The 14,648-nt window shown below is 43.9% G+C and overlaps 1 protein-coding gene across 5 annotated transcripts in view; it reads right to left on the bottom strand.

The window, feature by feature from the left end:
• Positions 1-14,648, bottom strand: part of CLASP1 (cytoplasmic linker associated protein 1) — a 279,111-nt gene that overhangs the window by 94,092 nt on the left and 170,371 nt on the right. For 3 of the 5 annotated variants that reach the window (XM_088828824.1, XM_055398059.2, XM_055398061.2), the window contains exons 13-20: positions 14,459-14,594; positions 13,339-13,409; positions 9,011-9,070; positions 7,334-7,411; positions 5,603-5,770; positions 4,963-5,012; positions 4,102-4,272; positions 2,393-2,440 (exon numbers count right to left, since the gene is read on the bottom strand). In XM_088828824.1, coding sequence (XP_088684950.1) covers positions 2,393-2,440; positions 4,102-4,272; positions 4,963-5,012; positions 5,603-5,770; positions 7,334-7,411; positions 9,011-9,070; positions 13,339-13,409; positions 14,459-14,594 — 782 coding nt within the window. The remainder of the gene's footprint in view (positions 1-2,392; positions 2,441-4,101; positions 4,273-4,962; positions 5,013-5,602; positions 5,771-7,333; positions 7,412-9,010; positions 9,071-13,338; positions 13,410-14,458; positions 14,595-14,648) is intronic. The other 2 variants (XM_055398062.2, XM_055398063.2) reach the window with 1 other exon arrangement.

The following is a 14,648-nucleotide window of genomic DNA, read 5'->3' as shown; positions in this document are numbered from 1 at the left end:
GGAAACACATGTACACCTTGGGCAGATTCATGTCAATGTATGGCAAAACCAACCAATATATTAATGTAAAGTAATTTGCCTCCAATAAAAAAAAAAACAGGTAAAAGAGAACTGAAGGGAAAAAAAAAAGTGTAAAATCTCCACTGCTGGGTGGAATAACAGGCTGACTTCCATTCTCTCATAGAGGGATATGAAATCAACCAGGGCACTCTGCAAAAAATGTGGAAATTCCCACATCATGTCTCTAACTTCCTGTCTCATCTGTATTATTATTGTATCCTACTCTATTCCCTGTCCATCTAAGCTGAGGAAATACTTAAGATTCTTTCTTGGAGAAAGAGAAATACAAAATGACTTGTTTCAACTAAAAAATGGAAGAAAACCACACCTAGCCTCAGTCTTCTATCACAAATGGCAGCCTTAGCGTGACACAGGCCTTTTGTCCATTTTTCCTTTTGGAAACTTCTCATTTCAAAAGCTTATCCAACTCCAAGAACCATCAGTGGAGCTTGTTGAAAATTCCGGTTCCTTGCTTGTTCCAAATTTAATCAGAATTTTCAAGGGGCAGCACCTAGGACTCTGCTCTTGTAAGCAAGATTCCAGGAAATTCTATGATGAGATAAAATTGAAGAACACTGATCTTGAGACTAAATGTCTTTTAAAAATTTCATTCCAATTTTTCCTTTGTGAGTTTCTTGGAAAGTAGTATATGAATTAAAAGCACCGTGAGCTGCACATCTCGAGATAAAACCCAGTCTACTCTGCTGGCTGGCCTTTAGGGGGGCTAAATGTAACACAAGAACTTAATCTAGCAGTTCCTAATTGTTAAATCACTATCCTGAGGGCTGCCGAGTCTAAGCCATTACCTTACGCAAATGAGGTAACTCTATATTTCAATTATCTGAAACATCATGCTTACTCTCTAGAGACTTTGCAAAGCTGATCATGTCTATCATGTGCTAATCAAAGACCTGTACTGCCAGGAAGAACTCCGTCTAAAATTCAAAAGAATCAAACATCAGAAAGAGCCTCTTGAGATCAACACAAAGAGAAAACAAAGTGGATGTGGGGATGTGTATTTCTTCCACCAGTTATACTCCTGTGTGTCCCAGAGAACACAGCACAGAGAAGGCATTTAACCCAGGTTGACGCGTGGATGAACGACAGTAAATGAACGAATGGGGCTAGCATCAGTGAGACAAACAGACACAGTATCATATAATTCAGTAGCTTCAGGGGAGAGAAAAGAATTTTTTTTTTAACGTCTAGAAATTACCTGCTGAAAAACCTTTACCGGCCTTTAACCTGCATTGCCAACTGACACTGAAACTTATGTTTACAAGAGGAAAGGTCAATCCTGAAAGGCCCACAAAAGCACAAAGTGAAGAAGAGAAATCAAGTGGGGGTGGTGCTTCAGGAGTGACGAAACCTGAGATGAGTCCCCTACGAGGCCACAGGGATGCGCCTCCCAGCGTGGGCTCAGGGTGACGCGCTATGGACAGCACACTGGAGCCCAAATCCACAAGCACAACCACTGAACAAGAAAGGAGGGCAGCGTTCAGGTAGAGGGAAGGCAAGACCCAGTGGAGACAGGAGGAGGAAGAGTGGAGGGAAGCACGTGCAACGTGTCATGCAGGGACCCCAGGGAGGGCGAGGGCACCAGGCAACACTCGTGGGGACACACCTCGTCACAGAGACAAACCGCTTACCCTCCGCTTTAGTGGCAGTACCATCTTTAAGCAAATTAAAAAAACAAGGGAAGGGATAACAGGGAACAGTTAGTAACATCAAAAAAATTAAAAAGCAGAATGTTATTATTAGCTACCAAAAAAGCAAAAGTACAATTTAAAATAAAATTAAAAGGGAAACAAGTTCAACAGCAAAGCACAGTCTGAAGCAAGTAAGTGCACCTTCTATTGAAATCAGCTTAGAAGAATGTGCTTTTTGCCTTCAGAAAACACCACATGAAAGGACAACCCAGGGTCAAGGCCTTGGCTGATGGACTGTGTTTTTGATTTGGCCAACCTCATCCTCCTTGGGCTTCCCTGGTGGTTCAGTTGGTAAAGAATCCACCTGCAATGCGGGAGACCTGGGTCCGATCCCTGGGTTGAGAAAATCCCCTGGAGAAAGGAAAGGCTACCCGCTACAGCATTCTGGCCTGGAGAATTCCATGGACTTTATAGTCCATGGGGTCGCAAAGAGTTGGACATGACTGAACGACATTCAGTTTCATTTTCTTTCCTCCTCTGAAGAGTCCCTTTTCCTTGGAACAAAGTATTGTACTAGCAGAATAATGGGGAACTATGGACACCCAGAGGCAGAGGCGGTGAGTCAGCAGCCCCAGAAGCTGGCAGAGCAGCACCCAGCCCAGCCACACGGTCCAGCTCGGTACCTGAGTCGAGGCCTAGGGGCTCCGTGTCTCCCCTCATGTGTCTGGACTCTAGAAGTTGGGAAAAGGATCATCAGCTTTAACACTACACTCCTGCACAGACATAGTGTGTCCACCTCAGCAGGACCTGTAACAGCTTCTCAGCAGGACTGTGTTATATTGGGGGGCTGATTTTGCTTGGTTTTTATGGATCTGGACATCAGGAAAGCTGAGGTCAAGCTCTCAGGCGATAGAGAGTGGGGAATACTCCAGTCTCATCATTTGAAAAGGTAACACTGGGCTGAGCATTCATCATTAGCGCTTCGAAGAGGTCAGTTCTGTGTCATCAGACCAGAAGACCCAAGCGCTTTTACAAGCACCAAGTGGAGCCCACAGGGTCCATGTTAAAACAGTTTTAATATGCATAGAAAAACAAGGACTACTGTTTTCAAACAATGAAGCAAATACTAACTATAGATCCTCAAGGTGGATCAAACAGAACTAAAATGAACAGAAAGCCTTCACACAGGACAGACTCCTGACTTCTCTCTTGCTCAGTGATCACACATCAATACAAGAGCCTAAACACAGCTACGTGATGGTGTAACAGTTAAATAAACATAAAAAGAGAGCTCTTATTGGATATGTTCCCAGTCTCAGTAAGATACTTCTGTAGAGAAGACAAGACTAATTTAACAATATTCCACACTATAAACCTTACCTTTTAAATTAATAACGTTCCTCTCACAGCCACAGTTTCCTTCATCTTATAGGATAACAGTTTACAAAAGATTTCTGTATAATTTCATTTGTCCCTACCACGTGTGTTAACAGATGGCTTTCTTTAATAGCCATAACTAATTTATGGGTGGAGGAAATAGATTCACAAGCTGCTGGGCTTGGTCAAGGTCACTAAGCGCCCAAGTCAGGCCCACTAACTTCTGCTTGGTGCTCTCTCACTCTGCTCCCATGATCTGAGATATCAGTTGTGGAACTGACTTCGGGATTAATTTGTAAACCACAGGAGCAGTAAGGCTCGATGTTTCATGAAGTTTAAATCACATTCATTTCCTTAAAAATCCCAAATAAAACAAATCCTGCTAAGTCTCTAGACTTTGGTTTTGAACAACTCTGCTTTAACAAAAATAAACTGAAATAAACTATAAGCCTTACATCAGGTGTTCAGCCTACCATGCTATCAGACACTAATTTTTTTGAAAGTAATTTTTTAAATCTTTCGTGCTACCATTAGAGTCTGTGCATGATCCTCCCAAGGTGACACAGGGGGACAGACAACACTCTTTTGTGTGATACATTATGCTGGTCAGAAAGTCCTCCTGCTCCTTTGGAGTCCCTTGTTATGCCCTCCCTGTGCCCACTCCAGGCAAAGCCTCACTGGACAGTCAAGCTCTGCACCCCACCCCAGGACAGGAGGGGAGGAAACCCAGCTCTGGCTACAAGGGACTCCTCCAGCTACAAGGGATGCTGGAAGGGGCACATGACACAGAGGGACGGACCACTGATGCCCCAGCAGAGAGGACACTCACCCAAGGGTGGCTGTAAACCAGCAGTCAGCACACAGGGTCACTTAACTCTGAAACATTAGCCCTGCAACCATGAGACCTGCCTCAGTTACAGTTTCTGGTCATTTGCTCTGTAAATCAATCTAATCTGAGGTTAAGTGTCATCTCTAACAGCAGACCTGGGGGGAAGGGTCTCGGGGGTCTGGTTACCTAATGACGCATACGAGCCCGGAGGTAAGGCCGCCGCCGAGCTGAAGGGCGCTGTGCCGGCAGCTGAGGAGATCTTGGATTTGGCGCTGGCAGCTGCATTCACGTCGATGTCGCTTCGAGACCGCTGCAGGGACCCCGCGGTGGATGCGGACTTGGTGCTGACTGTGGAAGCTGCAGGGGGAGGAGTGAGCTTTAGCAAGGACAGTAAGGGCTGCACTAGACCTTCAAGCACACAGGGCTGAGTGTGTCCTGCCTCTCCTGAAAACAAACATCAAGTTTTCACAAAGGCTGGAGCACAGAGCACTGTCCAACAGTGGCTACTGGTCACTTGACAGAGCTTAGCTGGTACTGAAGGGAATGACAAGTGACCATAACTCCACACACCTTCATAACCGAAATCATAAATCCCACAGAAATGGACCATAGTTCTGATCCACAAGAGTAACGAAACAATGAAAATCCATTTGCATCTAGCCAGTGTCCTCCTAAGGTGGTATGAAGGCACCCTCCCACCCACCAGGAACACACCACCCCTCATCCCCGTTTCAGGGAACGTCCCCCTCCCACTCCCCACAGCTGCCAGGTCCCGGGTGCCTGGAGCATCCCAGCCAGTGCTCAGAGCACAGAAGCATCACACACACACGTCCCATGACAGCACTAAGTACAGGGGGTAGGGAGGGTGAGAAGGACAGGTCTGCCTGCCCGAGTCACTCTGACAAGCTATCCTTGCTCTGCTGGGAACATGGGAGCACAAAACAGGGCAGACCCTCTGCAGACCTGGGAGCAGTAGAGGGCTTCAAGCCACTGCACAGCCCACCCCAGGCTCAGACACAGAAGCTCCCCCCGTGGTGCCCACCTTACCTCTGGAGGTGGTACTGCCAGTAGGACTTCTTTTGGCAGACAGCGGCCGACTGAAAATTAAGGAACACATCTATTATCAAAAGTGCATTGTATCTGCATTAATACAGGTAAAATATACAATGGGCAATTATGATCACAAAGCATTATTTCAGACTTCTCAGAATTTGACAGGTAATCTGGACCACAATCTTAAAAATTTCCAATTTCAGAAAAGCTTTAGTGCTCTACTTTGGACTACCTTTCAAACACATGGCAAGAAGTCTTAGAAAACAGAAACAAAGAATGAAGATAGTTGTACATTCAGTCCCAGGGTTTGAATGCCCTCCCTTTCCAAAGCTGTCTCCAAGTTAATGCTGACATTCTCTTAGAAGATACTTGGCGCAATTTGCTTGCGCTTGTGTTACTCTAAAACTGTGCCAGGACTGACATGCATATTTCACTACAAACCACCTGTGGCAGGGATCAGGGGCCAAGGACCATGGACCAGGCCACCTGTTTCTTACGATGCCCCACAGCATCTTCCCCAGCACTAGGCTCCATCTGAATTAAGGGGGAAATGACAACAGGCACATATACATTCAGGCAGCAAAATTTTCATTGTAAACCCCACACAGATGAAGAGCATGGCAGGAGCACTTACTTGAGGCTCTCCTGGGAGCTGGAGGATGAGCGGTCCGACTGTGGCAGTGACACCACACTGTCTGAGCTCTTCAGGTGGGTCTGCAGGGCCTTCTGGTAGGAGGACTCCAGCGTGTGATACAGGTGCTCTGCTTCCCTGCTGAAGTGACTGTGGAAACCCCAGTAACACCTGGAAAACACAGGCTTCCCGTCACGGGCAGCAGGCACACAGGACGCCGTCAGGGACTGCCTCCGCTCCGGTGGCCAGCAGCCGCCACGGCGGAAGGAAGCGAGTGAAGCGGGAGGACTGCCGTGGCTCCTCACCCACAGCCTACTGGCTCTGTGCCTCCAGGCGAGGTGTTCCACCTGTCTGACTCTCAGTCTCACTAAGAACATGGGAATTAGAGTCTGACCTGCAAGACTGTGAAGACTAGGGAAGACAGAGCTAAAACATCTAGAATTCCACCTAGAATGTCAGGGGACTGGTTCATGGAAGCAAAATGTATGTGACACTCCCCAGCTCAAAGCATTTAAAACGGCTTTAGGTTAACACATAGAAAAGAAAAACAGGACGATGCTCACAACCACTTGAAAGGTATACTGTGTTATGATTAAAAAACTAGAAAAAAATGGGGGGGCACAAAATGTAAAATAAGGACAAAAAGAGCATAAGCAGATCATTAACAAATCCATTCCTAATTAAGTCACTTATTCGGGTAGGAACTTCCCAAAATGAGGTTGTGCTTCAAGGTGAAGAATGAGGCCCTCCAAACACTCAGAACCAGGAATTAGACCTTAACTGAGAGCAAAGAGCAGTGAGAGCCAGGTCAGGGTAGGCATATGCAACTGAATAATCCATAGTGCTCCAAGAGGTAAGCACTGGTGCAATCTGTGTTATCACAAGAGCCAGGGACTTTCCTGGTGGCCCAGTGTTAGGACTGGGGATTCCACTGCAACAGGGGCACATGTTCAGTCCCCTGTTGGGGAACTAAGATCTCCCAAGCTGTGCAGCACAGCCAAAAAAAAAACAAAACAGACAAGCTAGCCAACCACAGAAGCACAGAGAAAATCAAACCCAAAGCAATACGGAAAGTATGTACCTTTGTGCTGTCTGAGAGAAGACATCTGAGCATCAAACTTAAAACTGCTATTTACAGTCAGGATGGCAAGATGACCCCCAGAAAGGCATGCGATGTGGGGGCCACACCCTCTTGGCTTCATCACAGCCAGTCCTAGTGGTAAGATGGCTCCAAACATGAGCAGGACAGTGAGCTGTGGACTGCAGTCAGCCTGAGCCACCCTCATCCACTTCCCAGGTACCCACCTGATCCTGGCAGAGATGTGGTCCCTGGGTAAGAATCCCCATGATGGGGAGTTTTCACAGTAAATCAACAAGCCACTGGGGACTAACAGAGCTGGGTGAGTAAGAGAAGACATGGGACACGCAGACAAGTGCTCTTCTGGCTCATGTGATAATGTCTCACAAATTTAAAAGTGAGCTTCTTCTGCTGTCTATGTCAGTCCCATTTATGTTCAAATAGTACCAGTCAGGCTTTCAGGCCTGGGCACTCCACAGCCTTTGAAACGAAAAATTAGAGAAGTGTTTTGAAATGGTCTTTTGAGTCACATTAACAAAGTCATGATTAACAAGCCATATTCATGTGACTTAATGAACTTTTATAAGGAAATCTGGACAGTGAACCTGAAATAGAAAAGCAATGACTTAAGAAAGTGGTGTTCAACAAACACTTACTTTCTGGCTTCTATCCTTGCTTCTGAATCAGCATCATGTATTCCCTTCTTTATCGTTTCAGCTAATACTGATATGTGTCTGTACAGTTAGAAATGAAAGCAGTTCATCATTAATACACAGTCTTACACAGATAAAAACAGGTGTGAGAAATAACTTCAAAATGGCAACGAGAAGGTAGAACCTTTGTGCCCACAGAGTTGACAAACATGCAGCCTAGAAAACCAGCACATTTGCTAATTAACTTCTGATTCTGTCCCACCCACTTCCCCATAAACAGACCCTACTGGGATTCTTTTCTTTTAGTAATGACTGTTATTTTTCAGGCCATACTTACTTAGCTCAACTTTTATGAACTCAAACAAACAAAGAAAAAAAAAATTCTACTTTTCCATGGGAAAAATTCTACTTTTCCATAGGTTTCTATGGGAATTATAATGAGATAATAATAATCTTAACACTGAAAAGGCTTTCTGCATCACATTTCTATAATTAAAGAATGTTTTTCCACTATCTGACATGAACTATTTTATGAAATGAAACATTTTATATATCGGTGTTCTTTTCAGTTAGGTTCTACCCTAGCTAAGAAGATACCATTAAAACTCTTTCATTGAATACTGAACAGTTTGAAGAAAAAGGCCAATAACTGAATAATTTCACAGGACAAACAGTAGGTACCCATTTTACCAGCAGACTCTCTGCCTCATCCCATCACTCTTTTAGTAAATACCTGGCGAGAATGTGCCTACTGCCAAAGCTAAGCCTCGAAGTGAGTAAACATTGGAAGCCACAGACGAGTGAACCATCATTTTCTGTCTTGCTCACATGTCCCCACGTTCAGTCCCTTATTCCATCTTCCCCTCTAAATCCCAATACTATCACCAGATCATGAGGGTATAATACCCAAGAGATAAAAGAACAACAAAATACTTTTTAAACGTGTGACTACCTTCCAGATCCAAAGTGAGACCTGCAGGACTGAACTGGACTCCAGGGGAGCTCTACGTGTTCAAGTCCACTACTCATAACACGTCTAAGATGCTATAAAGTTCCTCACGACTATGCAACACACCATTAAAAACTGAGTGGCACAGTATCGTTGTCTGTCATCTCCAAACTTATCTCAGAAAAAATAACAGGCACATAAAACTGATAGGAACTAAAAATGGCTTCAAAATAGAGACAAGCTTCTTTATGAATTCTGGGGTAATCCTACATTTTATCATGAGGATGTGAAACTTACCACACACCAGCCTGAATAAAGGGAAAACTGCTGACTTTCTGATACAAACGGATCAAAAAGAAAACCTTTCAAATGAGTGAAATCCCTTTAAGGATTTTCAAGCTACCCCTCAAATACTAAGAGCAGCTATAAACATTTACCTGGTTGGGACTGACAGGATGTCAGGGGGCAGATCAGAGTCAACACAGTGAGTCCTGGCTGTGCAATGTCCCAGGGCACCCTGTCCACAAGCCCTGGCTAACATGACAGTCAAAGGAACTCATTAACAGCCTCTGCAAGTGGTATGTGCCTCTTATCAGGAGAAACAACACCGGCAACCATGCAAATAAATGCCCTGATTCCTTCACTTCTTATAGAGAGTAGGCTGGATCGCTAGCTGAGACATTAAACTCAAGATTCAATTCAGAGGGAAAACCAGCAAATCAGATGCTTACCGTTCCAATGAATGTGTCTGCCATTCTTGTAAAAGTAGATCTAAAAATTCAAAGCAGCGCCTGAAAATTGTGAAAAGAAAAACATGTCATTTGTCTGTTTATGAAAACAGCTTTTTCCTTAAGTGACCCAAGACTCCTTTTTATAATCAGAAAATTTCTTCTAATTTTCATGATTCAAAAAAATGGAACATAAAAATGGAATCAAAATTGACTGAAAACCAAAGCAAATCAACATAATTAAGCACCTACAGTGGTCAAAAAAAATAATCACAAGGATACAGGGACAGGATATAAGAGTTCCCTTCAGATCAGAAACTTGAGCTTCAGAGCAATGTTACTGAACAGGTGTGCCACTGCCACTGTGTGCTTTTTTATTCTACGTCAAATAATACATTAATATAGGAGCTACACGGGCACAAAAGATCAACATACATTACAAAATCAGGGAATTAGTATTTGCATTAATTTCAAAGAATGCCTTCTACAAAGAAAGTAAAAAATACCCTGGAAAACAAAGTGTTTACCAAATTTTCCTGCCAAGTATTTAAAACAGGTTTTTCTCTAGCTACTTGACCAGTTTCCTCTCTTCAATCTTTCATGATTCCTTCTTTTCAAACCTTTCCACTTCTGTGATCTTTCTTGGCCTGAGTGTACACACAAAAAAATCAATGCTGGACTAATCTCCCTTGGGTTACACCACCACTTCAGAGCCTACCTCTTCATCATTTCCTTTTCCTAAATTCCAGAATAACCATCTTTGTAGGAATAAATATTATTAGACTTAAGGAACCCATTCAAGGAAACAAATCAGAAGGCAATCTTTCTCTTAATGATTAAACTTTCTTTCCCATGATCTTCCCAATTCAAAATCTCATAATGCATATAACTACTCACTCAATATATCTTTAATAAACCCTATGCTAGATGCTGGACACACAATGGTAACTGAGACACAATCCAGTGAGCAAGACAGACAAGAAACAGCTGCCATGTGCCTGGAGCACAAGGGCTCCAGGAGAGCTCTGGGAGTCACTAAGCTCAGCCCCAGGGCTGCTGACAGTGGGGGTGGGGGCTGTGAACGGACTTTCTCCGGGAAAGATGCTGACCTCTGCTCACACCGCTTTCTCAGCATCACTGTCCCCACCCTCACCCAGGCCATGGTCACACTACCTTTGCCCTTTGCCCCATGTCATTTCCTGGTGTGGATTTTTCTTCCCTTTAATGTGTGTGTATATATGCTCATATTTATTAATATTTATTTCTCAGTGGATACATGCATCTTTAGTGCTAATTCTTGTCTGCAATGAGTTTCAAAACAAACTAATCAAAAATATCCCCTGTAAGGGCTTCCCAGGTAGTGCTAGTGGTAAAGAACCTGCCTGCCAATGCAGGAGGCATAAGAGATGCAGGTTCAACCCCTGGGTCAGAAGATCCCCTGAAGGAGGACAGAGCTACCCAGTCTAGTATTCTTGCCTGGAAAATCCCATGGACAGAGAAGATTGGCAAGCTATGGTCCATAGAGTTGCAAAGAACTGGACATGATTGAAGCGACTTAGCATGCAGCATGCATGCATCCCGCGTAAATTAGGCTTTGTTTTCAAGTTTTTAGACTAAAATAATATAGGGAAGTACATCAACACTTGCATTATTTAAATACTGCATTACTTAAGCACATCTGGTTAGATCTTGTCTCTTTTCTTCACCTACTACTACTCATCATTCAAAAAGCAACTCCGTCTTATTTAAGTTGTCTGTGAGGCTCCTTGGAAACGTATCAGCTAGTTTGTTTGTTTTAATAAGGCTGGTTTCATTTACTCTATAATTTTTGGCTGCACTGGATCTTTGCTGCTCTGTGTGGGCTTTCTCCAGTTGCAGTGAGCAGGGGCTACTCTGCAGTTGTGGTGCAGGGGTTTCTTATTGCAGTGGCTTCTCCTGTTGCAGAGCATGGGCTCCAGAGCACGCAGGGCTTCAGCAGTCGCAGCATGTGGGTTCAGTACTTGTGGCGCACAGGCACTGTTGTCCCAGGGCATGTAGAATCTTCCCGGACCAGGGGCTGAACCCATTCCCCTGAAGGAGCAGGTGGATTCAAACCACTGGACCACCAAAGAAGTCCATCAGCTAGTTCTGATCAGTGCTCTCTGAATGCCTAAATCCATAAAATACGTATGCTGCAATTCACTCTTACATTGCTTCGCATTATTGGTTTTAATACCTCCAACTAAATTATAAACTTCTTAAAGGGAGGGAGAGTGGGCAATTCATTTCTTACAAATTCTAAGAAGCAAAGGTAGGTACTGGCTGAATACAGGACAAAAACCACTGCCTTTTTGCTCTCTTTTCCTTTCTGAAGGTATGGTTCCTAGTACTCTTTTCAGTGTTAAGACACACGGCTCTGATGACACTCACTTTGACTACAGACAAGAATGCCAATCTAGGTATGTGGCTAAGAAGCTGGTGAAGGGGGTGGCATTTCTACTGTCATGGTGATTGCATGCTGCTACTCACACGAAGCACCGCAGGCTAGAATTTTTACATGTTAGGAACCAAAGTGTCATCCCTGAACTCTCATATTGATGCCCTAAACCCCAGTATGATGGTATTTGGAGATGGGGCCCTCGGGTGGTCATGAAGTTCACATGGGGTCATGAAAGTGATGCTCTTAGGATTAGGGCCCCTGTAAGAAGAAACAATAGAGCTCTCTCTCTTATACAAACACAAACAAACACATTCTGCATCATCAAGACACAGCAAGAAAACAGCCATCTGCAAGCTACTCCCATTAGAACCCACCTGTTGGCACCCGGATCTCAGAATTCCAGCTTCCAGAACTGAGAAAATACATTTCTGTTGTTTAGGCCCACTCCATGTATGGTATTTTTGCTATGCATCCTAAGTCAACTAATACACTAAACATCCTATAATGTTCCTCACAAAGATCTGTGTCACCTCACTGCCTTTCACAAAGGAAACACTTTCCAAACTGCTCCTGGAACTCTAAATCTGCAGTGACAATATAACAGCAGCAGCAGCAAATTCTCATGATGGTTACCATTAAGCTTCCACCAAACATTAAGACCCTTCCACCTAAGTTACTGTGAATCTGCTGAACAACTCCGTCCCCAAGTATGTGGGAAATCCACCAACAGCTTCCGCCTCGCCAGCTCCACACAGTCGTCTCTGGGGAGCTGGAGCTGCTCTGCCCTCTAGGGTGGCTGGACTGTGGATCAGTGGTTGACCACACTTCTCAGCCATGCCACTGAACCACACTTTTGAAAATTAAGCCTTTTCAGTGGAAGAACATGTCTTTCTTTCTTCCTGACTTACACAGCCAGCTCATTCCCCTTCTCTTTTCTCTTGCCTTGCACGTGGCTGTTAATAAGGTGGTGATGGGGGCTGCTTCATGCTCAGAAAGACCCCCGCACCTGAGAAATCCTGTGGGGACCCAACGTGCCAGCCCAGGAAAGGAGAGAAACAGGGGGCAGCCATGAAGTGACAGGCCCTCCTGTTGGGCTAGATCAAAACCCAGAATTGCAGGGATGGGGCCAGAAGGCTGCTGCCTAGGTCTGCCATTAATTTACCCCATAACACCCCTGATCTGGTCCACCAAGAAGCTTCAGTCCATGAATTGTCTGAAAACTCACATAAGACTTCTGTGTACATACACTCTCCTAGGAAGACAGTCCAAACATTTCATGATTTGAAGGACTCTGTGGAGTCACCAGTCCAGACCCCACAGATCCCAGCCAGAAGCACAGAGCCCTGACATCACACACAGACTGGGACAGCTCATGTGGACCTCAGACAAAGCCAAGCTGGCTGCTCAGGCTGACCTTGGGGATCTGCCTCCCCTCACTGTGCAGCACAGCAGGTGACTAGTCAGGCCTCAGAATCCCCAGAATCACATCAGAAGCGGCAGACAACATATACCTCCCCCTACCTGTGTTAACATAAATAACTACCACTCATTTTTACAATGTCTTTTTCAGGCAGGCAGCTACTGCCTTCATTCAGGAGACAGGGTGGACCAATGACAGAGGCAGAGGGACCAGCACAGGAAGAAAGTGTATGGGGGTACACGCCCCCATCCCACCTCTCCCAAATACCTCACATACACTTGCTCTCACACACACACACAAATAACATAAGCTATCCAAATTCACTTTCTATACAATTTTGATCATGACCCTTCAATCCAAGGGCATTTATTATAGCAATATTAAATAATATTAGTTATTTCAAACAGAAACTCTTTAGATGGAGGGAAAGTTGAAATTTGTTTTGGTTTTAAAACAACTCAAAAACAATGAGAAAATTCATTAAAACTTTACCTTCTAACTGCAACAGACTTGGAGGTACAGTTGCTTGTTATGACAGGTATTAGCCTAGGGATGTGTGTGTGCTGTGGAAAAGAGCAAAACACAGAGGCGCACACTTGAAAATACAAAACTGAGATAATCACTTCCTTACTCACCTATGTAAAGCACCTAATACATTCAGATTAGAATTTCACTGAGTTTAAAACGGAGAAAGAATTTCATTGGACACTTACAAAGGGCATGACAAAGTTTACAGAGCCAAAACAGACAACATGATGATATGTGTTAAGTCAGTCTAAAATCAAAACAAATCACTGGTATGAAGCCTAAACTCTCTGAGCAGTAGAGATCTAAGTGAGTAAAAAGCAGTCAGTAGACCAAGGTATTTTAATACCATTTCAATGGATATGTCCAATAATGGCTTTTGGTTTAATATCTGAAATAGGCACTGCAAACAGTAAGAACTAAAATAATGTGAAGGAAGTAACCCACAATAGCCACAAATATTCTGGAAAGATTTCAGTTAGCATCATCAAATCCCAGATTTGAGGGCTACCTCCAGGGAAAAGGGACTTGACATGGGGAGAAGGTGATATGAAGATCTTGCACTTTAAGGCTTTGTGGGCTGTTAGGTTTTAATGAAAATCTGCATATAAATTACTTGGCTAATTATTCAGAATAAATAAATTAGTACTTTGAAAACTTAACTGAAGATAATCTTTTTAGGCTTATATACAATTATTTACATAAGGAGGCTAAATGAATACAAAGCCACAAGCACAAATACCTAAAATGAACAGTTGGGGATTAAGGAGGGAAGAACAGGAGTAATACCTGGACACACACAGAACTCAGAAGCAGGTACAAGTGCTCAAATGCTTAAAAAAACGATGAGAGGATGAGCAACAGGTCAGTAACTGTACACCACACCTGTAATTCACTCCAGGGAACTGAAAAGGCTCACATGTGACAGTTAAGCAAGGGAAGGTGACGGTGAGGCAATACTGTACTTACAGTGTGATTCCACATACATAATCACTCAAATGAGAAACATCTCTGATAACTGCTTATCCACCACCAATATTTACCACTTGCTTACTCTACAGTACATACGGCTCCAAAACATACTCACCCGAATGATTAACCTAACAGCTACAACACCAGAGGTGGCCATAATTTTGGCACTATTTGGAATTAAATTAAAGATAGTTGGCATAATGGCTTCAGCTCCATGGTCAAACTTATTCCCCAGCACTGATGACAGATGCCTGCAATGAGAAATGAACACTGGACTATAACCAAAGTTCTTGGAAACAGTGTAA

Source organism: Moschus berezovskii, chromosome 2 (assembly GCF_049115385.1).
Source record: "Moschus berezovskii isolate FMDL1 chromosome 2, NW_MosBer_1.0, whole genome shotgun sequence".
Classification (NCBI taxonomy): domain Eukaryota; kingdom Metazoa; phylum Chordata; class Mammalia; order Artiodactyla; family Moschidae; genus Moschus; species Moschus berezovskii.
This window is presented reverse-complemented; position numbering and strand designations above follow the sequence as displayed.